This window comes from Columba livia, chromosome 15 (assembly GCF_036013475.1).
Source record: "Columba livia isolate bColLiv1 breed racing homer chromosome 15, bColLiv1.pat.W.v2, whole genome shotgun sequence".
Taxonomy (NCBI): domain Eukaryota; kingdom Metazoa; phylum Chordata; class Aves; order Columbiformes; family Columbidae; genus Columba; species Columba livia.
In genome coordinates, this window is record NC_088616.1 from 10,760,676 (window position 1) to 10,784,626 (window position 23,951).

Genomic DNA, 23,951 nt, shown 5'->3' on the forward strand with positions numbered 1-23,951 from the left:
TTCTATAGTCACATTTTTGAGCATCTTTCATGTAGCAAAGAAAGGGAAAGGGCTGAGCTCAGTCAGGGCCATCTAGACAGTGGCCCCTTCGAGTGGCAGCTGAGGCAAAGTGCTGCTCTTGCCATCACAGCAAGGTAAAGACAAGCACAAGAGGCTGGAATGCTGCAGGAAAACAGTCTTTAATCAAGTTATATAACATACAAAAGTTTAGGTTTCTTGTAGATTAATTTCAGTATTAAAAGGCTGACTGCTCAGTCTCACCCTGGGCATATTAAATATCTTACTGGAATTTCTAAAAGAGACAACAAAAGCTTGGAGCATCAGCACAGACATGTACAAATAACTTACATGATAGTTGCACTCTCCTCCTGCTTTGTTATCTCAAGGCCCAGGAGCTTCACACAGGAGGGCCGTTTTCCAAGCCAGGCTTTGGGAAATTAGAAAAAAAGACTAGGTATGCAATTAAAAAACAGGCTATTAGGAACAAGGAGCAAGAAACCTCTTTGGATACCAGTCAGAATGAACAACACCATCCCCACCATTGGGGGCTTCCTTGTGGCAACCAGAGTGTACCCGGAGTGGGAGCCCAGCTGTGTGACGGGAGGTGACCGTGCGAGCAGCGATGCTGCCAGACCTCCCCCTCCACAGCTGGAACAGTTTGGCACAGATGTGGAGTCCGTCGAGAACAAAGTCTAAGCGGAGGGTTTCACACGGGCCGAGCCGGACTTTGAACTGAGGAGCTTCTCCACCATGGTGCGAGCATAGCGGAGCCGGCTGGCCAGCTCCTTGCAGCACCCGTGTTCCTCAATGAGGCTCAGCTTGTACGTGCGGAAGTCCCGGTTCTCATCGATGTACGAGACAGCAGCCATGAGAGGGCACAGGATGACCTTGGTGTGGTCCTGCAGGGAGAGAGCACACAGTCACTCTGAGCGCCCTGCTCCTCAGGAACTGCATTTTCTAAGGATAAACCATCCCAGCAGCTTGCTGAGCGAGCACCCCGCTGCAGCAAAGGGAGGCGGATCAACCTGCCCAGCCAGCTCAAGATGACAGCACCTGCACAGCATCTCCCTCCTGCTAACAGGGACAGCCCCTTCATGAGGAGCATCCAGGTGGCTTAAGTGCCAGCAAGGTATGCGAGGGGTCTCGCAGTGCTGGGTTCACCAGGCAGTTTTGGCTCAGGTAGTCCCCTCCTGCTGCCCCTGGCACAGCAGGAATCCCGCAGCCACTGGAGCTGTGGCCCTGGAGAACAGAGCAGCAGGCTCACCTGGAAGAAGTTGATCTGCACAGTGCCATTGCTGAGGTGCAGGACGATGGCGCTGCGGGTCCGGAACCATGTGCACAGGTAGGGCAGACGCGCCAGCTCATCTCCTTCCCGCGGCGTGATGTTGGCACCTGCCTTCAGCAAGTGCTCGCTCATGTAGTTCCGGAAGTATTTCAGTAGTGTTACCTGCGGAGGGGAGAGACTGTGAGCAGAGCAAGCCGGGGAGGGCAGGGCTGCAGCCAGACCAGAGCCTCCTTACAGCTTCCAGAGCTCGAGGGGTCACCGCAAAACTTGTGCAAATTCTCACACTCAAAGTTAATTTGGTCTGTGATACTTAAGACTCGCTTCACTGAAAAAGCTTGTGAGCACTTAATTCTGTGGAGATGCTAATAAATGAGCTTCAGATAGCAACTAGAAACAGTCAGAGCTGCCAGTGTCTGTCCTTGGGGCCAGAGGCAGCTGGCAGAGTGGCAGTGACCCCCAGTCACAGGTGTTTCTACCCAGAACCACCCACTCTGCTGGCAAACCCCAACATGCTGGCAGCAGCCTCACTGGAGTGCCCCCCAGGCAAGCGCTCCTGGCCCCAGGACCAACCTTCTTGTTCAAGGCCGAGGGGTAGGAGCGCACAGTGAAGTAGGACTCGGTGCTGTTCTGCTCGATGTACTGCAGGTTGTCCCCATCGTTGTACATAATGAGACGAGTGGAGTCATTGAAGAGAACGCCAACGCTGTTGTCACACAGCTGGTAACCTGGTTCACAAGGGAGTCTGTTAGGCCTCCAAATACACAGGACCACCAGTTGTGTGAAGTACAACTGCGGAAGGTTGTGTCATCTGCAGGTTCCCCAACAGCCACCCCCCTCCATATCCCTGCCAGGTCTCAAGAGTCTCCTCTCTGTGGCGGTCTACGTGACACTTTTTCTCCTTTGGGTTTGTCACCCTCCCTTGTTGCATCTCCTGCTGCAGCAGCAGCTTTCAGGGTCCTGGTGGGTACAGGTGCTTGCTGCAGGGCAAGGGCAGCAGGAGCTGTTTTGCACCTTAAAGCAGCCAGGGTGATGTTTGGTAACATTCACTGGGTACTGTTCCTGGTGGTGGTCTTGCCCACACATGCTGGAATATGCGATTAAAGAAACAGACCTATGCAACACCCAAATCCAAGCCTCCCCCTCCCTCTTCAGAAACTCTAAGAGGCTGCAGTATTGGCCCCATGTGATTTACCTAGACCATATTTATCTGAGTAGTCCACCCATTTGCTAACCCAGAAGATGGGAATGCATGCTGGGTCTTCAGCTTCTTCTGCAAAAGGAAAGGAGTTAGTTAGAAGACATTTCACAGCATCTTGTACACCCCAGCAAGCAAGCAAGGCCAAAAGAAAGGTAAGTAGCTACTCTATTGCTTCTCAGCCTTCCAGCCTCTCACTTCAGACAACAATGCTGGAGTGACAGAGAAGCAAGTTACGCAGCAGGACGTGCCTGCAGGGCTGTCCCCAGCCTCACCTTGTCTCACTGCTACTCTCTCGGAGGGCTTGGCTGAGGTGACAACTGTCAGCTGCTGCAGCATGTCAGCCAAGTGACAGTCCACGGCATCCCCCAGCTCCCGCAGCCCGGCTACATCTTCCTTCTCCGGAAGGTTCTCCAGCGCAGGGCTGTCCGGTCCTGGATCAGGAAAGAGAAGAGTGTGGAGGGATGCCCAAGGAGCAAGTGTCTAAAGGCACCAGATTCACATTCTACCCTAGCTATAGGAAACATGTTACATACCATATAGCTAAAGCTAGTGCTGGTGCTTCCTCCCTGCTTCGATTCTGGGCAGAGAGCAAGGAAAGCCCTCCCACTCACAAACTGTTCCAGGTTTCCTTAAGAACTGCAAGGGGAGGGAGCACCATGCTCCCCATGGCTGGTTGTGGGCCCTGTTGGAGGCCAGGGAGGCTCCCACCCACCGAGCCTCACCCCAGACACCCACTCATACCTTTGTTGAGAGCAGTCAGCGGCTTTCGCCCGTTCTGTTCCAGTCCACTGGGAGCAATTGAAAATCTCGGTGCGATGGTAAGGCAGCTGGTGGGCAAGCGGCTGGGGATGTATCCCGACGTGAAGAACTCGTCATTCAGCAACTCGCTGATGGTCGGGCGCGTGGCAGGGTCAGACCTCAGCATCTTCTGGATGAGGTTAGCAGCTACAGGGTTGATGTGCTAAAGAGGAGACATCAAAGTTTAGAGATGGGTCAGGAGACAATGCACACTGGTTTTGTTAAAAAACAAGTTTCTCTTTTAGTGAGTTTTCCTGTCAGCTGAAGTCTTCTTACTAACTGCACTTTTCTGAAAGTTAGATACATGTTTTAGTAGATATAGCAATGGAATGCAAGGTCTCTGAACTGAAAAGGATGGATGAACATCCCACAAGAGGTGCAAGAAGTAGTGAACTGAAACTGACCAACTAAGTATTCCACCCCATTCATGTGATACTTCATATAAAAGTGGGAGATCACGAGGATCTCATCCCTTTTTCCTTATGGCAAACATTAGGAAAGGACCTTGTGAGTTGTCCCTGCAAAGTGGCGCCCAGTGACAGACTGAATCCAGTTCTGGTTGGCTGAATAGTCCAGTTCAGTACTTCGGGCACCAGCCCTACATCTTTTGGAGCAGTTGCTGGGACTTTCAAGATTGGTTTTGTATATTTTGTATTATTTTCTCTATTTGTATTAGTAAATAATATTTAGTTTTTCCAACTCTCCTCTCTGAGTCCTTCTTTCCCTCCCAATCATCTGTCCTTAGTGGAAAAAGGGGAGAGGAAGGGGCTAGGGAGGGAGAGGGCATTAACAATTCATCTGCCACAGTTTATTGTCACCCTGCAATCAAACCTTGACAAGTGGCAAATGTGTTGGAGATACAATGTGGGAGAAGTTCTGCTTGGAGCAGAGCTCTTGTGCTGCACCAGGCAAGCAGGACACAAGCTTGGGGAAAGCAAAAGGGCCAGCACCGACAGCAACTTCCAGGAAACATGCAAAGCCTAAAGTTGGCTGACTTTAGCAAGACTGACTCAACTGCAGCGGGATGAGCTGAGCACCTGGCCCAGACCTCATGGACTTGAGTGTGTCCACCTAACCCCACGTGCCAACTGTCCAGCTGAAAATTTTGCTGGATTACAGGGAAAGGGACCTGCTGGCTCCCCAGGAGGAAGCTGGTCTTGCAGGTTCACTCCACCACCAACTGAAACATCCCCTTCATGGCACTGCAGTAAGAGCAGTTTCAGCGTTACGCGAGAGCCAAGTGAGTCCCAGGAAGAGGATGGTGCAGCTGAAGGCTGACGAAGAACTGCTGCCGTGTAAACAGGTCCACCCATGGGAAGCTCCATACCTTGGGAATAGTATACTCGTTCTTCTTGATTCGGATATACGTATCTTTTAGACAAGAAGTTTCAAAAGGCGGTTTCCCCACCAGCAGAGTGTACCTGCGTGTTAACAGACACAAGGGTATCAGTTTTGCAAAAGAGACTCAGACTTGCATGCAGACATGACCCCATCATAAGCACCCCCTGGGACTTTCCTGGCTGAGGGAACACACTTGACATCAGACACGCAGCAGCGCAGCCAGCTATGTGTGCTGGGTCTGGTCCCTGCCCTGGAAATGAAGCTGGGATCCAGTGCTCTGGGGGAAAGGTGCAGCTGGGGAGTGTGGGCTGTGCAGAAGTGTCCCGAGAAGCCATGCTGCACGGCAGGTCAGCCTGCACACAGCACAAGGGGGATCATGTGCTGGGGGTTCACCCAGGACAAGAGCTCTGGGGTGGAACACCCAAAGCTTCAGCTCACACTGAAACCCAGAGGGGCTGATGAGATGGGGACCACAGGGACTACCTGTCCCCACGGCCATACAAGAGGCATTTTGACTCACATAATACAGCCAATGGACCAGATGTCCACCTCGAAGCTGTGCCCCTTCTTGCCCAGCACCTCCGGGGCAATGTAGTTGGGAGTCCCACACAGGGTTTTCTTGCGCTCGCCATCATATTCCACTTTAGTGGCCAGGCCAAAGTCACCTGGGAGAGATGGGGAGATGGGGCATGACTGGAGATGCCCTGGATGGCTGGGGTTCCCAGCACAGGGGGCTGGCAGGGTGTGGGGCCACTGGCACCTACCGATCTTCACCTCCATGTCATCGCTGAGGAAGAGGTTGCCCAGCTTGAGGTCACGGTGGATGACGCGGTTGTTGTGCAGGTACTGGCAGCCCAGGATGGTCTGGCGCAGGTAGTACCGCACCTCGGGCTCACTCAGCGCCTTCCGCCGCTTGTGCAGCTCCAGCAGCGACTGTGAGGAATCACAGAATTATTTTGGTTGGAAGAGACCCTCGATCATGGAGTCTAACCGTTACCACACCCCTGGCAGTGCCCCATGTCCCTGAGAACCTCATCTCCACGTTTGTCCAACCCCTCCAGGGATGGTGACTCCACCACTGCCCTGGGCAGCCGGTTCCAGTGCTGGACGATCAGCAACGGGTGACACCAACACCCCCCAGCCCGGTGGGTTCCCCCGGCTCCTCACCCTGCGGCGGCAGAGCTCCAGCACCACGTAGACAAAGTCGCTGTCCTCGAAGAAGCCATGGAAGCCGACAACGTGGCGGTGGGACAGGCTGCGGTGGATAGCGATCTCCATGGACATCTTCTCCTTCTGGTGTGGCTTCACCAGCAGCGACTTGGGCACCACCTTCCCCGCGAACACCTCGCGGCCCTCGGCCTCCGCCAACTCGTAGCACCGCGCGAAGCCGCCCTTGCCCAGGAACCGCCCGCGCACGAAGCTGCGCCGGGTCCGCGGGTCCGTCAGCACCTTCGGCACCTCCTTCCCGCCCGCCGCCGCCGCCGCCGCGCTGCCCGCCCGGACCGGCTCCACCGCGGCCACCGGCCGTGCCGCGGCCACCGGCCGCACTGCCTTCCCGCCCGCCGCGCTCATGCTGCGCCGGGCTGCTGCGGTGCTGGGGAGCGGGGCTGCGCCGGGCCGAGGCTGGGGAGGCCGACCAAGCAGGAGGAGCGGGCAGCGCAGGCAGGATGCGGCAAGAGGCGCTGGCAGGCGCTGCCCGATTCAAACGCGGCTCCGGAACGTTACGCGCCCGCGACCGCTCCCTATTGGCCGAGAGGATTTAAAATCCACGCCGCCCGCCGCGGGGCACCATGGGAGCGCCCCGCCCACCCCCGCGCTTAAAGGGACAGAGACGCGCGTCGCTGGGGAGGGACACGCCCCCTCTCCGCGAGACGTGGGCGGGAACCGCGAGGCGCGTGCTCCGGCGGTCGTTGGCTGCGGCCACGCGGGAGGCGGGACCGGCCGCGGGACCGAGGGGGTGTCCGGGGCCGCCTCCCCACGCGCAGCTCCCGCTACACGAGCAGCCAGCAGCCCCGCACCCCCCGCCGTTCCGGTTGCCCGTTCTCCTGCCCACGGGGTGTCCGGGGGCTCCCAGCGCACGGCGTTTGCGACGGGCTTTCCCCGGGAACGAAGCTGCCGCAGACGGTTTGTGTCCCGCGGCGGCTTGTGACACCCCCAGCCGCTGCTCCTGTGCGGAGCACGTTCTGTTCTCTTTCACTGATGTTACCCCGTGCAATCCCATCCGCTTCCCGGTGACGCTGTCCCAGCTCTGCGCAGCTGTCCCCGACCCCACTCAGGGCTTTTTCCCTCTTCCCACAGCCACACTGCCCCACTCAGAGCCGCCGGGAGTAACACAGCAGGGATGAACAAAGTGACACAGCAACTGGGTGTTTGAAGTGATCTGTGTTTGTACCAGACTCCTGGCAGAGGGGTCTCCCTGCTCCCAGGCACCCCCAGCTCCCCTCGCTGTTGGGACATCATGGTCATTGCACTGTACTACGCCCGCGGTGCCACCAGAACTGCGTCACTGCCGGGTGTCACAGCATGCTGCAGCCGCCAACACACTGTGTCACTGCCAGGTGTCACAGCACGCTGCAGCCCAACACGCCATCCTTCCAGGGCTGGCAGAGGCGCAGAGGTGAGCCCAGGTCGCAGGGACGCTTCCGCAGGCAAGAGGATAAAGTTGTCAAATCTAAGGAGTGTTAACAGTGCTGAGCATTTGAGATCTTCAGTGGCGACTTGGATTTAGACCCTGGCAGAGGCCACCTTAACAGAGACAATAAGAGTTTTAATTAAGGCAGAAGGATAAACTCAGCCTGCTAAAAGGAAAAACAGACCAAGAAACACAAAACCGTGCAGCCATATGTCCCTCCATGCACCACACCCACACTGCTCCAGCAATCGCGGGGCGGCATCACTCGGGTTTTGCAGCTGCTGCCCCACTCCCACTCACAAACTCTCCCTGCTCAGCCTGGCAGCCACCGGTCCCAGCCCTCTGGGGCGCACAGCTCCATGCTGCCCAACTGTGGCCACCAAGCCAGTGACCCTGCTAAAACTACGTGGTGTTGAAACTGTGCAGTGACACCATGGTGACACAGCACACACAGCCGCTCTTCACCAAACACAGCCAGCTGGCAGGGCAATGTCGTGCTCCCAAGCGGCAGCACAAACACCGAAACATCGGACCTGCAGGAAATCTTGCGGGAATCCCCAAACTTGGGGATTGTGACAGGGGAGGGCTCTTACAGCCCCTCACTGCAACTGGCTCATGCAAGAGCTGGTCAGATTCTGGTCAGCAGGACTAAGTGTTTTGGGAAGGTGGAATCGATGAGGAGGCAGCCTGTGGTACAAACACAAGGAACATTCAACACTTTTTCACGTAGGTAGAAAAAGTGGCGAGCCTGGGCCTTTCACAGGGACAGCCCCGATCCCAGGGGGGCAGCAGGAACACAGCTCCATCTGCGTCTCAACCACTCCCGCTCCAGGAACGCGGCTGCCGCTCAGCTGGCACTTCTAGCCTGTACCGGACGAGGTTCTCACTTCAGCACAAAGAACAGAAGCAAAGATGTTCTGTGTCAGAGCCACCACCAAACAACACCCCTGGAATCACTTGTGGGGAAAGTAATCAGCCCAGAGGCAGAAAGAAGCAGCTGTTTCACACTGTACTTCACTTTTTTAATGCACTGACACACAACAAGGGGCTGCAGCTCAGGCATGGCAGGAACCTTGCTCTACTCTCAAGTTTGAGTTGAAGAGTCACAACCTTGAGTCACTTGAACAACTGAAGAGGCTTTAATTTATGTACAGTAAAAATACAAACAAACCAGTTGGGGGGTTTACATTTGATTATCAGCAGCTACTACACGCTTTAGTACTCATACAGCTGTTTGCTATGTAAGGTGTGTCAGTATTACACAGAGCAGCTGAAGGCCCCAGCACTGTGAATCTCACAGCCGTTCACCTACTACGTCACTAAATACATGTCCTAGCCCCCAGCTGCTACACTACGACATGCAGGAACCCCAGTTTTAAGAGCTGGAGAAGGACAATGCTCAGTTTTAATATTGCACAGCTGGAGCAGGCAGATCCACCTGCAGCCAGCTGTCTGTATGGAGTCAGGTACACACGAGTGTCGGCCGTCTCCAAGGTTCAGAGCTGCTCCCAGCAAGAATTATTCCTGCTCTATTACACACCCAAAATGAAACGTTCACTCTTTCCAAGAAGTCTGAACCTCCTTCTTAAGTTTTACAATGCAGACAAGCAACAAAGAGCTTTCTGCAAATGTACATACTGGTTAATAAGTGGGGACAAATGCAGCATTCTCTGACCCATCTCTGGTTTCTGCTTTTAATTACTCCTTTTCTGCTGCAGTGAATTCTGTGAGCGACATGCAATCCTGTTCCCAAAGCCCTTTGGCTTTTTAAGGTCTGCAATATTCAGGAGGGAGCACGCGCACCAGCCATGAGCCTCACCCTGCATGACAGGCGAGAGCGCAGGACTGATGTCTGTGCCGGAGCTGTAGCTCAGCAGTGTCCTGCTGGGCCAGGCACAGAGCGGTGTGTCAGCCAGGAGCCCCAGAGCCAGGCCCAGGATCATCAACAATACCCTGTCCTGACTGGGGAGAATATTGGGCTGCAGGGAGGAAAGCAAGAGGCCATCGCCTCAACACAGGCTGCAGAGCAGCAGGTGTTTGTCCAGAGGGAAGCAGCGGATATAATGAACCCTAGTGAGTAACTGCCCATAACAAACACACGCCTCACAGCACTTTGTTCTGGGATGGAGATTGCTTCTAGTGAACGGAAACCCACCTGCTTTGGGTTAGGGACAGAACTGACATGAAAGACAGGTGGAGGCTGCAGAGCATGCGCTGTCAACTCTGCCTCATTCCCCAGCTGTAACGAGGAGACGTGCCCTGAAGGGAGTTCTATCAGCTCTCCTAGCGCCAGAACATTTAATGGCACAACTCAGACAACATGGAGTGAATTACATTCAAATGAGCACACAAAGTTTAAATGACGTGACACAGCAGCTTTGACGAGGGATGGCTTGGCCAAGTGTTAGAGTGGGGAACGTGGGCAGAGTGCCCAGAGCAGCACAGAGCCGAACCCTGCGCCGCTGAACGTCCCTCTCCCTGCCCAGTGCATCCTGCTGCCTTCACCGCTCCGAAACATGGGAAACGGGCTACTAGACCTGAGTGAGTGGCAGGAACTTCTGGTAATAGCTCTTTGTAACATCGATCATGAGCTCCTGGGTGCATTCCGGGAGTTCCCCAGAGAAGAGTCCTGGAAGAAAAGAGTATAACCATCAATGCTCTGGCAGGGAAAAGCAGAGCAATACAGCAGAATCGCTCCCATAAAACACTAAATGCCAAGAGGCAACTTTGCTATAGCAATCTCATTTTAAAATAAGAATATCAACGTTATTCACAATTCCGTGCAAGGGAAGTAAGAGGGAGCGTACCTGGGCAGCCTGAGAAGACTGTGAAAGGTGGGACGACTGTTTCGGGAGGTAGCACGGTGTTGTCTAAGATTTTGCAGCAGTCTTTCAAAACGCATCTACGACCCTAAAACAGAGATTACATAAATTTTATACTGATAATGCCGTATGCTTTTGGTTACTGCTGATAAGTTACCTAAATTTCAACAAGTTTAACTGCTCAAAACACATTCTGTGCAAGGAATCACGGGAATAAATCTTTACGCTGACTGAATGCTCTTCCCAACAGAATTCCCTTTCTTTTTTGCACACACGCACAGGCAGCTGCATATTAACACGTCAAAGCGCAAACTGGAAACTCAAAACTGAGTCACAGAATAACCCAGCATGGCCTTCTCTAACTCAGCAGACAGCAACCTTGACTATTCTCTACTATTTGTGCATAAACACAGTTCCACTGGCAACAGGTGGAAAGGCCGTGGTTCCCGGACAGTCCCCACCAGCCACGAGATTGTTGGGAGTCACTATCCACAAACCAGCAACACTAAAAGCAGCACTTTCTGTGCAGAGGGAAAAGGGGGAGAAAGGAACAGCAGGGATGAACGTGCTCGCTCCAGCAAGTCAGTGCGGATACCTTTCCAGTGTTGTTACACAGCGTCTAGAGTTCCCAAAAGTTCAAAGAAAAGAGTGAGAACCGACACTCACAATGACGCAGTTCTTGCCTATGTGGACGTAGGAACCGATCTGGGCCGCGTTGACAACACAGTCCTCCTCTATGAAGACGTGATCGCCAATGTGAAGAGGGAAAAAAGCCACCCTGTGATGGGAGAGGGATTCATTCCAGTGTACAATGCACAGACTGATCGGTGGCACCGTCACAGCCCAGATCACACTGCGGAGTCTCCCACCCCCAGCTGCGGTACCAGGGGCAAAGCTGACACTGAAGAAAATTAAACAGCAACTGAGGAAGATTAAACAGCCTCTGGGCTTTCTACAGAAAATTAAACAGTCACGGGGTTTTTCTCATCTCCCGCTACAGGGTGGCCCAAGTGAGCAACAGGAAGATGCTGTGAACAAACAAAGAACAAGCGAAACACGTTCTTCACTTGGCTGTTCGAACGTATCCCCCAGCCTCTCCATGTTGTCTGACAGGAACTCCGACCCTCAAGGAAAAGCCAAAAGTTTGAGGGAAAGGCAGGTTTAGAGGGACATATTTCAGCAAACTGTTGTTCAAGGAGCACAGCCCTCTGCCTACAGACCACAGCCAAGCTGATACACTCTTTAGGTATATGGATTTTAATGTCAAAGGCCCTCTCACCCTTTACTGAACTTCTTGAAGGGTGGCCTAATGACGCTGCGGCTTTTCACCACGCAGTGCCGTCCCACCCGCACGTTTGCCAGGTCACCGCGGATGATGCAGTCGTTCATAACTATTGTCTGGAGAAGAAAACAAAGAGAAATAAACAAGCTCCGGTTTCTCCCCGTGTTACCAGCTGTCATGCAGACCCCCGCAGGCCTCGGGCTGCTCCAGCAGGATGCCGCGGGGCGGCCCCGGGCCGTGCAGCCGCTCCCGCCGCCTACCTTGCCGTTGAGGACGATGTTCTGGCTGCCGCACAGCACGGACTGCCGGCTCACCTTGTTGCCGGACGCCTGCAGGAAGAGAGAAGGGCCGGGTCACTGCGGCCGCCTGCCAGGCCCCGCCGCCCCTCCGCCGCCCCCCGCGCCTCCGGTCCCCCGCACCGTCTCGATGTACTCGGACTTGTTGTACAGCATCTCGCTCAGCTCCATGGCTCCGCCACTTCCGCACAGCCACGCCTGGCTTCCGACACGTCACTTCCTCCCGCCAGACAGTGCTTCCGCCGCGGCCTCCGGCGGCTCGGTTGCCATGGACACGCGCTTCCCGCGGGAGGCGGCCATGGAGGGGCCGGCGGCCGTGGCGGGGGAGGCGGCGGCCGGCGGGGCGCTCAGCGGTGTGGAGAAGGAGAAGGTGCGGGGTTGGGCGGGAGCGAGAGCGAGCAGCGGCGGGCGCGGCGGTGCCAGCCCGGTGCGTTGTGTCTTGCAGCTGCGGGAGAAGCTGGCGCTGCTGCGGCGGGAGTACAGCGAGACCGTGAGCCGGCTGCGGGTGAGCGGGCCGGGCCGGGCCGGGTCGGATCGGGGCCGGGCGGGCGGTGCCGGTGCCCCGGTCCCAGCCCTGCCCGGTGTTGTGTCCGCAGCGGGCGCGGCGAGCGGAGCGGTCCCGGAACCACGGCCGGGGCGCGGCGGCGGGAGGCGGTCGGCGGGAGCGGAGCCCCGCAGGTAGGAGGCGGCCGGCGGTCCGGAGGCCCCGCCAGCTGTCGTGTGCTCCCCCTCGCCCTCGCCTGGCCGTCCCGGCCCGGCCGCCATCGCCCTTCGGAGCCCCCGCGGCCCGGCCGGCCGAGCCGGGACAGAGCCCAGCGCCGCCTGTCCCCGCTGTCCCCATCCGCTGTCCCCGCACACCCCCCCTGGCCCGTTCTGCCCATCCTTGCTCTGCAATAACATCTCGGGTTCCTCCTCGCCAGCTCTGCGTTGCGCTCTGATCCCGCTCCTTCTGAAGGCGTCTGATTATACTGTGTGGTGTTTTTCTTGGACAGGACTTTGCTGGGAGTACTTTACACGTGTGACATTTTTTCCCACAGGTTCTAGTGATAGCGTATCTCCTAGTGCTGACAAACATGGAACCTCTCAGTTACAGACCAAAACCTGCTCTGGTCCTGACACAGAGACGAAAACCTCTGCCACATTTAAACAGGTTCCTGGATTCTTCACTAAAGAGCTCAGTCCGCAGGACGGTTCGCAGGCAGGAAGCGCACGGGGCAGCCAGGAACACCTGTGCTGTGGGACTGCTGGGCTTGCCCCTGAGGAGAAAAAACCCCAGGCCTCCAGAAGCCTGATGAAGCTGAGGAGGCGGACGAAGGTTCTGGCATCAGATAAAAAGGAATCGGTGCGTGATGTGCATCTGAACAACACCAGTGAGATGGTGACAAACCAAATTGCCGGTACTGAGGAGCTTCGGTCACCAGTCTTTAGGCGAAGCAGTCTGTCAAACACTGAGGAAGGTGCTCAAAGAGCATCCAGACCAGCACTTGTGCAGAGAGCAGAAAACGGTTTTGCTCCTTCCGATGCAACAGTAGGAGCTGTGCAAGACACTCGTGAGGACTTTGGCCCTCCAGGAGCACCCAAGCTGTCCCCATGTGCGCCAGGCGACAGCAGCGATGTCCAGCAGCCTGAGTGCCTGGGGGCTGTGGCCTTGTGTGGTAACCAGGAGCCTGCATGGCCATGTTCGGAGAACAGCGACTCCGTTTTACTGGATACCAGTGACGATGGGGGAAAAGACTCCTCCAGTGTAATACAACAAACGCCCAGTGAGAGTATGTGTGGAGATCAGGAAGAATTACGTAGGCTCTTGGATTTCATGTCAGAAAATGAAGTATTGCCTGCTGACAGAAATAACAGTATAACTACCAACAGCAAAAGCCATGAAGGAAATCAAAGTGACACTAAGAACTTAAATCCCTTTCCTACAGTTCTGGGCAATATTGAACAACTGTCGGAAAATCAGCTTGAAATTCAGTCAAAAGTTTCTCATCCAGAGGAGGTGGCAGCTCCTGAAAGCACGCTGAACTCTTGCACGGTGGTTGAAGGGCTTCTCTTTCCCGTTGAGTACTATGTCAGGACAACTCGACGCATGGCTAACTGCCAGAGGAAAGTGGACCTCGATGCTGTAATTCTCAGCCAGCTGGGCAAAAGCAAGAAAAGTCAGCGAAGTAAGTGCAAGCAAAAAGATGCAAATTCAGATCAGCTCTCCCAAGAAAGAGCTGGAAATGATCTGGAGTCAGAGATCGTGCCATTCCCTTTTCTCAGTGCAGAAAGTGATCTAGCAAATTCGAGCAGTCCTCAGAAATCTCTTCCTGTGTCCAGTGGCAGCAGCACTTCACGGGGATCGATTTCTCAAAACAGTGTCACTGGCACAAATCGAGGTGAGAGACGATTGCAGAGAAAACAAAAGGGAAGAAGGAAGTCAACCTGCAAACCGCCTGTGCATCAAGTGTCGCAGGAACTGAAGGAGAGTTTGGATCTCACAGCACCGAGGGAAGGCAGCCTGCTGTCCAGTGAGCGCCAGAGCGAACAGGAAAACCATGAAAAACCATCTTCAGCTGAGAGAGGGTTGTTTGCTGCTGCAGCTCCTGGATCTGGAGAGACAGAAGTGGCGGTTGCTGACCCTGCTGCAGGAAGCCAAGTGCTTGACAAATGCTGGAATCCTCCATTAGAACAGGTTCAAAATCCACTTCAGAACAGTGATTCTCAGAACCCAGGGAATGAAACTTTTGCCAGCCATACAGGAGAGCCAGCAACCAACGTGGGTGTGTGTCGGGCTGATAAATGTCCAGTGGAGCACGTCAAGAATCAGGATGTGCAAGGAGCCTGTGGGGCTGAGCGGCTGCTAGAGATTAACGTCCCTCTGCGGCGCTCCCTGCGTTCCTCTGCAAGACAGGGAGCCAGTCGAGTCCCAAAAGGTACTTAATCAGTATCAACATCAACATTAATTGGGATGAGAGATTCTGAAAAGGCAGGTTGCTGGTTATTTTATGATGTAATATTCTCTCTTGTTGTGTTTGTCTAGGTGAAAGCAAAGGACGGAGCTGTTCAGTGGGCTCAGAGGGTCCTGCTGCTCTCGGACTCCCTGCTGTGGCCCCGAGTACTTGTGGCTCTCTCTTCTCTTTCCGCAGTCTGCAGTGGCTGCTCCCCAGGCTGGGGATCAGCGACTTTCACTTACCGGATGAGGAATTTGGACTACTAAAACTTGAGAAATTAGAATCTTCCCCTGTAAATGACTTGGAGAATTTTGTTCCTAGTGTGTCTGGAGATGGTGCAGCTTCAGTACACACACAAGACGCACAAATGAATCCAGAAGAAAAAAGTCTCAGAAGTGATTCGATTTTGCCTTTTAAAAATGGATTGCCTCGGTTACCTCATTTGGAACGCCCAGCTTCCAAGAAGGAACTTTCCACCCACGAATTGCTGTTTACTCCCATGGGGACTGTCTTAGCTGCTGCTTCCACCCAGCCTGACTCTCAGATCTCCTCTGCTTTCCCAGTGGTGGGTGCAACCCCAGCCGTGGTACCGTCAGGACGCAGTGAGATCTTTCCCCTTTCGCCTTCTGTGCCCTCCTCGCAGGCGAGCCCGCGTTCCTCGCAGCGCCTGGGTGATGGGGAAGGCAAAGGCTCTGCCGTTCCCCTGTGCTCACAGGGCGCTGGTGCAGGATCTGCTAGAAAAGAGGAGGAACAAGCTACAACGTTTCCTTTAGAAGCTGAAAGAGGTCCCGATAATAAATCTGATGAGGCTGTGGCCATGGAGAAGCATCAGCAGCCAGAGAGCAAATGGCAGAGACCCTGCAGAGCTTCCCCTGAACAGGTAACAAGCTGGCCAAGGGTACTAAACCAGAGATTTTGTGGGCAAATCCCCTTTCCAGAGTCTCGCCTGACTTTAGAGGAAAGACCTCTTTGCTGCTACCTCTGCATGCTTTTAGCTGGCTCAGTAAATGTTTGGTTTTTATCTGTTGCCCCAGGTCTTTCGACCTCAAGAGCGAATTCTTTAAAATCTTACTTGTTGAAATCAGAGATGTGTGTCTCAATGCTCATTGCAGGATGCTTGTCTGAACTGTGTATATGAACAAAAAGTTTCTGGTGCCCACATTGTATTGGTCTACCCTAAGGAAAATCTTCAGCTAGGATTTGGTAAAGGAGATTAACTGACTCGCGTGCAGGATGGGTACTGAGTGACTCATGTCTGAAGGCTGGAAGATGTGGTGTGGTGGTAAAAGACAATTTTCAGGTGAAATCAGGAAATAACCTGTCTGGTTATCTCTTGTTTTTCAAAGACGTGCAAGTACAAAAAGAGGTGTTGCTACCTGAGCTCTCCAGGAACTGCACACAGAGTGCATTCACACTTCTGCCTCGTTCTTGCAGGTGCTGAATGTAATTTCAAAGTTGAATTATCTTCATTCTTCTTTGTGCAGAAAAAAGGTGTAGCAGAAGAGTTGACTCCAGTACTGCTTGATGGCGTGAGAGAAGAGAGCTTGCAGCTTGTATCAAAGCTAAAGGTGGGATAACATTGGATAATTGTTTACTGAGTCAGTAGCAGCTCTTTAATACCCAGTTTAACAAAAATGCCACAAAAAGTGCAGAATGGCAAGTTGAACAAAATAGATTGCTGTCTCATTGGATCAGGTCTTGTGGTAAAGCATGCTGCAATTCTCATCACGCTGAATGTCAGTGGTTTCTCTCAGCCTGAACCTCCAGGTCAGATAGATGTTTCTCAGCAGCCAACCAGCGCTGCTTTGTTTTGGGCAGGACTCGTGCAGCTGCTGCGCCGTGGACGTGGGCGCCGTGTGGTGGGAGGCGGCGGGCGGCAGGGAGCTGTGCGTGGTGACCGCGGGAGAGAGCGCCGTGTCCCTCTGGAGACCTCTGGCACCCGACCGCTGGGGAAAGGTCCATACCTGGCAGCTTGGAGAGGTACGAACACAATCCTTATTTGGAGAATTTGGGGCAACTTTCTTGGCCCAGCGCGTCAGTTCCCAAGATAGAAGGAGCCTGCAGTCTTGGGTCCAAGGTTGGTTCTCTAGGTGGCATAAATTTTTCATTCCATCAGGCAGCAGAGAAGAACGTTTAGCGCTGCTGGCGGAAGAGGCTGGTAGCATGTGTGGGCTCATGTTATCTGCTGGATTTTGATACTTCATGTACTGAATGGTGGCTGCAGCCCCTGACTTGTGCTCCTTCCCCTCATGCTCACTGGAGACACTTATTTTCTCTTATATCAACAGGGTTTGTTAGTCTAAGTGTACTTCAGCTGGGTCTGAAAATCAGTTCTGCTTCATATCATTTTACTTGAAACGCTCTGGAAAATGGGAATGAAGTCAAAGAGACTTTGTAGGTGACACTGAATTCTTATTTTGCTGTCCTAGATTCCTGTGATACAGATTGTTCCTCTGCCGGACACCTGTAATCTCGTGTGTATAGCATTGGGAGATTTGGAGATTGGAGAAATAAGGTGGTGTATTTATTTCTGGCTAGCACTTTGCACCCCAAATAGCTGCAGTTTAACTCTCCTCTTGTGTAGTGGCTGAAATTATCTCTTTCTTATGTGTCACTTTATCAGTTGCTTTAACAGTTGGAAAATATGGAAGGGATTTCTAAAAATCAACTAGAAGGACTTTCTTATTTGCCACTAGAGGTGGTAGACTTTAAACAAATGCTTATTTTTATACCTTGTGGCATGTTTGAGTTGTGCTTCCGTCTGTCATTAGGTGTGCTTTTCTCTTAATTTAGGCTCTTGCAAATATCTTCTGAGAATGACTCATTGAAGCAATCACTAGTAAAAACTGGAAATATAAAAGCTGTTCTTGGGCTAAAGGACAGGAGGCTGGTCAGCAGCAGCAGGACCGTGCACGAGCAGCAAGTGGAAATCACATCACTTTCAGAAACGGGAAGGTGCGTCTACTGGTTTTGGGGGGGTCTTGGTGTGGCAGGTGGAAGAAAAGTGGGGAAACATCTGGATGTAGAAAAGTGTGGGGTTCCTCTTCTCCCTGGAGGTATGCTGAGTACAGAGCACGCACTGATCCCACTGCCTGTTCTCACTTGCTGTCTGCTGTTCAGGAGCAAGGGCGGATGGACTTTGATGCCCCCCGAAGAAACCGTTCTAGCTTTTGCTGAAGTAGAAGGAATGGGCGACGCCTTGGTTGGCACCACCACAGTGAACAGCATCGTCGTTTGGTCAGTGTTTCCTTCACAACTCAAGGATTTCTGCCTGCACATGTGGTGGCCGTCAGGGCTGGTGGCGGGTGGTGCACAGGGGTGTTGGTTGGCAGCTGATCTGCCCATTAATGATCCTTGTCCAAGGGCCCACAGTCCAGCCCCATGATTTTGTTGAACGGGTACCAGTGAACCAACCATGCTGCTGTAGTTCCACTTGCTTTTGCAGCATATTCATTGCATCTCTTCCTGTGGCCTCTTCTCTTAGTTTGGTTTATATAGAACCTAACCTGCGTCCATCTTGTGTAGGGAGGTAACTATGATTAAAAAATAACCGATAGAGGATGGAAATGCAGTCAGAATTTGTATTTTCACCAACTCCAGGAATTTGAAGACGGGCCAGCTCCTGAAGAAGATGCACGTTGGTTATTCCTACCCAGCTTCCATCTGCCATCGAGCATATTCTGACTCTGTACGTATGTGAAATATGATGTGTGGTTTATGCACGGACTGCACTGACTGTGGTGGGGACTTAAAGGATGACGGTTTCTGGAGTGGATTGAAATAGCAGCTCTGTTTAGATACACTAAAGATATTTTAAAGGAGAACAGGTTAACTAGGAGGAATAAGCCACGCCTGCTACCTTGAGCTCTTGGCTTTCTCCAGTGTATTAATGAAACGAGATGCTTGCTTCCCCCTGCACTGCAATTCCAGATTGATTTGTGTAGTTTATCAAGGATTTCATTGTTTCCAGTGAGCATTAAACCTTTTGGGACAAGAACATCTCATCTAGTAGTGATGTTTTAGTCAGACTCTAAGGAGACTTCCTCAGAATATGTCTCAGCAGATTTTTTGCTGGCCTGTGGCTGCTCAGAGAGACGCTGTTTCCAGCTCTGCTGGTTTGCATGGAAATCCTGTTAAATTTAAAAGCTCCTAGGCATTAAAATGAAGCCCAGAAATTTTACTTTAAATGTCACTTCATCCTACAGGAAGTTTAGCTTTTTCAGGTAGAAAGAGAAGTGCATGAGTCCCTTGGGTCACTGAGCTGTCATTGTGCTGTATTGCATCAGCCCTTATCAGTCAGCAGCTGCTTTGTTTTTTATCTAATTTGATAAGGAAAATAAACCGGGAAAATAATGCATCACTGTCCGTGGGGCTTTGATTATAGAGAGAATGTAGCAATTAATTTGTGGAAAATTCTTTGGGTTTTTTCCCCTCTCGCTGTTGTTTTTAGTGATGTATTTTTCCTCTGTGTACCAGGGCCTTCTGTTTGTTGTTTTAAGTCATCCACACGCCAAAGAGAGCGAGTCCTGTGGAAACCCTGCATTCCGTGTGGTCGCATTCAACCCAAGAACAGCCCGGAGCACGGGGGTGATGTTCTCGTCCCTCCCGCCCGGGCTTGCTGGAAGGCAAGTACCGCCGGGGACTCTGTGTCCTGGCTTTGTGACTCCTTCCCGGTGGTTCTGGGGGACAGTCGCTGCTGGCAAGGATCCATTTGCCATCTCGCCCATGACAAGAGGCCGCAGCCATCACAGCCGTTTGTCCTGTCGCAGGCAGGGACAGAGGAGGGTGGTGGCTGTTTCCTGCCTGTTTCCCGTGCCAGCCTGTGCCCTGACCTGGGAGCTGCCGGTGTCACCACGTGAGGGGCTCCACGCACCAGAGCTCTGTGTCAGTTTTCTGTACACTGGACGCTTTTGTCTTTCTCCCTTCACAAAGTGATTGTGGAAGTGCTATAACTGGGCTCATCAGGCAAAATCCCCTGACGATATGTCAGCAAATGTGAGCTCTGAGCCTTCGTGCCATTGATGAGCACTTTGGTGGGTTTATTTATGTTCAGCAGCTGTTTGCAGTCAGATGACCTTTTCCTTCCGAAGTCTTGCATTTTGAAGACTAAGCTCTTTAAGGCTCAGTCGTGCAGTGCGCTCACACCCATGGTCGTGCTTCCTACGTGCATAGGCGTGAGCAGGTTTAGATCTTGGTTTAATGAACATTTTTCAAGTACATATGAAGGCTGCGGAAGGGTTGTCTTGACATCCTTTGTTCTCGGGTGCACTGAAGAAACAGTATGTGACATAACCTGGCTTCCTACAGCTGGCTTAAACTTTCGTATTAATTTTCTACACTTAAAACTAGCTCATTTCACAAAATGGTGTGATGCTGTTTTGACAAACAAGCTGCAGCACCGTGACATGTGTGTGTGCACCCTCAGGTATCTGGAGGGTGATGTGAAGGACGCTTCTGCTGCTGCCGTGCTGACGTCGGGCGCCATCGCGGTATGGGACCTGCTGCTGGGACACTGCACGGCGCTGCTGCCCCCAGATCCCACAGGGAGCTGGGCACTGGCCCGCTGGGCCACCAGCAGCACCTGCCTGCTGGCCGGGCAGCGGGATGGCACCGTCTGCCTCTACCGGTACCGGCAGCCTCAGCCAGGAGCAGCCTGACGGGGCTGGGGGGGGGCTCCGTCACTGGCAGCTCCGGTGGAGCCTGCGGCTTCAGCTCAGGTGCGTCATGGCCACCAGTAACGGGCTCTGTGGGGCTGCGCGTGCGCTCGGGTGGGCACCGTCTGTGTGGGTGCTGCTGCATGCCCTGCCGTGTGCAATAACATTAAACCGGTTTGCTTTGGAGTGACTCTGGTTTGCTCTGGAATTACTTTGGTTTGCCCTGGAATGACTCTGTGCCTGCTGCTGTGCTGGGGGGTGCCCAGGGTTCCGGGGGAGCTGTGCCCAGGGGTTCAGCCTAGGACTCCGGGTGCTCTCTGCCCGGGGGTTCTGTCTGGAGGTTCAGCCCGGGGATCCGGGGGAGTTGTGCCCGGGGGTTCAGCCTGAGTCCCCGGGGCAGCTGTGCCTGGTGGTTCAGCCCGGGTCTCCGGGTGCTCTGTGCCCGGGGGTTGTGCCCGGGGGTTCAGCACAGGTCCCCGGGGGGGCTGTGTCCGAGGGAGCTGTGCCCGGGGGTTCAGCCCGAGCCGGTTCTGCTCCGCGGGCACTGCCCAGCGCACCCTCCAGCCGGCAGGGGTCGCTGTCGGCCCCGCCCCTCCCGCGGTGCGCGCGCTGTGTTTGGCGGCGCGGTGCCCGCTGGGAACAGGTCACCATGGCGGCCCGTGTCCTCTCGGCCTGTGTCCGCCGCCTCCTGCCCCGGCCGCCCCCGGCTGCCCCGCGGCCCGCCGCGCTCAGCAGCCTCTGCCCCCGCCACCCGCGGGCCCCGGCCCCGCCGCAGCCGCAGGTCCGGCCTGGGGCGGCCCGGCGCTGCCCGCCGCTGCTGCCCGGTGTCCTGCGGGCGGGCGGGCCGCCTTGCCGACGCTTCTCCGACATGCCGCCCCTCACCTTGGACGACATCAAGGAGCGCGTCCTCTACGTGCTCAAGCTCTACGACAAGATCGACCCGGAGAAGGCGAGTGCGGCCGGGCCGGGGGCGGCGGGGAGATGGCTGGCAGCGCCGTGCGGCCCGGGGCTCGGTGGCCGCAGTGCCCGGTGCCCACATTGCCCGGTGCCGCAGTGCCCGGTGCTGTAGTGCCCAGTGGCCACGGTGCCACAGTGCTCGATGCCGCAGCGCCCGCTGCTGCAGCGCCCGGTGCCACAGTGCCCGGTGCTGCGGTGCCACAGCGCCTGGCTGCGGCACTGCGTTGTGTGGGTGCGACAGGCGGTGCCGGCCCCGCTGATGGGCAGGGAGCAGTGGGGGGGCCCGGTTGAGCCCAGGGGTTCCCCCCAGGTTCAGCCACCCGCAGTAGCTGCGGCAGCTGACCTGTGGTTTTCTCCTCCCTGCAGCTCACAGCTGAGTCCCACTTCATGAAGGACCTGGGCTTGGACAGCTTGGACCAAGTGGAAATCATCATGGCCATGGAAGACGAGTTTGGTAACTTGGGGCTGTTGGCACTTGGATCCGTCCCTGCCTGGGTTTGGCTGAGCCTTAAGCGCAGCTGCAGCAAGCCGGCGTTAGTTCTGTGAATAGTCACGTTGACTTTTCTCTGATGTAATTCAGAGAAAATTGTGCGGTTCTCTGTCAGCGAGAACGCGTACCGGTTGCTGGTGGCACTGGTGGGAGGCAGGAGAAGGTGTCTGTCCATTTGCTGGGTCTGTCCGGGAGCCGCAAGGGCTCTGTCCCAGTGTCACTCCTGCACAGCCTGTCCTGTTGCTGGGGGGGGGATGGCGGGTGCAGCAGATGTTGCATTTGACACCAAGGCTGCATCTGGAGCCAATTTTGCTCCTGCTTGTGAAATCACACATACTCCAGGTTTTCCCTCAGTGGAATTTTTTTTCATCCTCAGTACTTGATTCTGCTAGACAAAAAGTGGGGTTCTCTCCTTGTTAGGTTATATTTCAAGTTTCTTTTTACATCATTGTAGCCTCCTTCCCGCTCTTATTTAAAGCTCTTCAATTCTGGCATACATGCCTGATTTGTCATATTGGACATAAACGTCCCTGAGGTTTGGTCATCCTCTGAAACCTGAGCAGATGTTTCACTTCCAGAGCAACTGCTAACACTAGATATTTAATCCACTTACGGGACAGTGTGGGTGGAGTGTCAGCGTGTGGCCGTGAGCACTAGAAAGAAGAACATACATTTTCTGGAATGCATTTCTGACCAGTTCTGCCGCCAAGAGTCCTCATGCTCCTGCCCCAGCTGTGGCTCCCTGTGAGCTGTTGGTCGCACAGACCTTCGACAGCAGCCCCTGAAATTGGGGTTCCGGCTCTGCCTGGCCCGGGGTCCCTGGGAATGTCCCCAGGAGTGTCCCCTCCTGCCACACACAGGGCTGCGCAGCACTGGGAAGGCGCTGGTGGCTTTGAGGAGGCATGGGGACACTTGTGGCTGGCTCAGCCTGGTCCCTTCTCCACAGGCGATGTTGCGGGAGGCAGAACGTGGATTGGGATGCAGCGCAGCGTTGGGCTGTTGACTCCGAGACACGGAGCAGCTGCCCCCTGCTCGTGCCCTGCCAGGCTATGTCTGAGCCAGCAGGAATTGCTTCCCTTCGCCTCGTTTCCGTTGTTTGGGGCTAAATCTGTGCACTTTCTTGCAGGGTTTGAAATTCCTGATGGAGATGCAGAAAAGTTAATGTGCCCACAGGAAATAGTAGATTACATTGCAGATAAGAAGGATGTTTATGAATAGAAACAGTTCTTCAAAGGCGGGTGAGTAGAAACGTGCCCCTGCGAGTGTCTCGGGGATGGTGGTGTGCACAGGGTGCATGGGGAGTGTGTGCTGTGAGGTGACGCCGCCACTGGGCTGTGTGGCAGCTCCGGGGTGATGGCAGCTGCCCGCTCTGAGCGGGGAGGGGGACGTGTCTGCGTGTTCCTGCAGCATCTCCTGCTGGAGGAGGATGTGGGGTCCGGCAGCCTTCATCTTGCCCTGCGTGGCACTTCCAGCGCTCAGATTATCCACAGGTCTATTAACAGTCGATGGCAAATTGACTTCAGTCATGGAAGGCAATGTTTTTAGCGCTCCTTGGCCGTGCAGGGTAGGACTGCACAGCTCCAGCTGCCCTGCGCCACCATGTCTTCCCCAGTAGCCACAGCCGGGGACAGCGGCAGGCGGGAAATGGGCAGGAAAGGGTTATTGGAGTGACTGTGCTCGGGGCTGCAGGGGAAATGAGCCCTGACCTGGCCCTGCAGCAGCAGATCCTCCAGCTCCTGGTTGTTCCTGTTTGTTCCTGTGCACACTTCTGCCCCCCCGGGGGAGTTTGTGCCCGCGGCTGCTCTGAGCCAGGGGAACCCCAGTGGTTCCAGAGCTGCGGGCTCGTTTCCGTGCCTGTCCCCGGTGTTCTTCAGTGCTGGTCTTGTCTGCCTGACCCATTTATTTTGTGCCAAAATATGGTAGCTCTTGCTTGATGAAATATTGAATATGTGGATTTTATTTTTTAACAGGAGTTGTCTCTGCCACGAGGCCTGGGCTGGTGGCAGCGGGTGTGAATGTGAACGCACATGCTGAACTGTTGCTGCTTTCATCGGAAAGTTGTACTTGGACGTTGTATTTAAAACTGTCTGAATCTGTTGTCCTTTAAAAACAAGAAAAAAAAAGGAATAAATATATAAGACCATTGTTGCATTGATGGCTTTTCTGTTTCACACTCTGCGGGTTGGCCAACTGCGTTGTGTTCAGTGTGTGGGGGCAGCAGGGACGAGGAGCTGCCCCCGCTCCAGCTCCTGTCCCAGCCCGG

The 23,951-nt window shown here is 54.3% G+C and overlaps 4 protein-coding genes across 4 annotated transcripts; 2 read left to right on the forward strand and 2 right to left on the reverse strand.

The window, feature by feature from the left end:
• Positions 1-160: 160 nt before the first annotated feature.
• On the reverse strand, positions 161-6,373 carry PLK1 (polo like kinase 1). Its single transcript, XM_005505762.4, has 10 exons — positions 5,790-6,373; positions 5,387-5,555; positions 5,143-5,287; positions 4,609-4,702; positions 3,225-3,444; positions 2,756-2,914; positions 2,478-2,555; positions 1,856-2,010; positions 1,265-1,447; positions 161-899 (listed from the first exon to the last, which is right to left on the reverse strand). Exons 1-10 carry the CDS (start codon positions 6,192-6,194, stop codon positions 693-695), a joined length of 1,815 nt encoding a protein of 604 aa, XP_005505819.2. The 5' UTR covers positions 6,195-6,373; the 3' UTR covers positions 161-692.
• Positions 6,374-6,985: 612 nt separating this feature from the next.
• DCTN5 (dynactin subunit 5) lies at positions 6,986-11,909 on the reverse strand. Its single transcript, XM_005505705.3, has 7 exons — positions 11,778-11,909; positions 11,619-11,687; positions 11,356-11,474; positions 10,743-10,854; positions 10,062-10,164; positions 9,792-9,883; positions 6,986-7,367 (listed from the first exon to the last, which is right to left on the reverse strand). Exons 1-7 carry the CDS (start codon positions 11,823-11,825, stop codon positions 7,347-7,349), a joined length of 564 nt encoding a protein of 187 aa, XP_005505762.1. The 5' UTR covers positions 11,826-11,909; the 3' UTR covers positions 6,986-7,346.
• On the forward strand, positions 11,779-20,431 carry PALB2 (partner and localizer of BRCA2). Its single transcript, XM_065031159.1, has 13 exons — positions 11,779-12,024; positions 12,100-12,159; positions 12,251-12,332; positions 12,692-14,569; positions 14,677-15,467; positions 16,072-16,155; positions 16,406-16,567; positions 17,017-17,102; positions 17,381-17,542; positions 17,708-17,824; positions 18,188-18,275; positions 19,064-19,212; positions 20,013-20,431. The coding sequence occupies exons 1-13, from the start codon at positions 11,785-11,787 to the stop codon at positions 20,242-20,244; spliced, it is 4,131 nt and encodes a 1,376-aa protein (XP_064887231.1). The 5' UTR covers positions 11,779-11,784; the 3' UTR covers positions 20,245-20,431.
• Positions 20,432-20,850: 419 nt separating this feature from the next.
• Positions 20,851-23,831, forward strand: NDUFAB1 (NADH:ubiquinone oxidoreductase subunit AB1). The gene is made up of 4 exons (XM_013368050.3): positions 20,851-21,190; positions 21,565-21,652; positions 22,815-22,926; positions 23,659-23,831. The coding sequence occupies exons 1-3, from the start codon at positions 20,891-20,893 to the stop codon at positions 22,904-22,906; spliced, it is 480 nt and encodes a 159-aa protein (XP_013223504.2). The 5' UTR covers positions 20,851-20,890; the 3' UTR covers positions 22,907-22,926; positions 23,659-23,831.
• Positions 23,832-23,951: the final 120 nt, after the last annotated feature.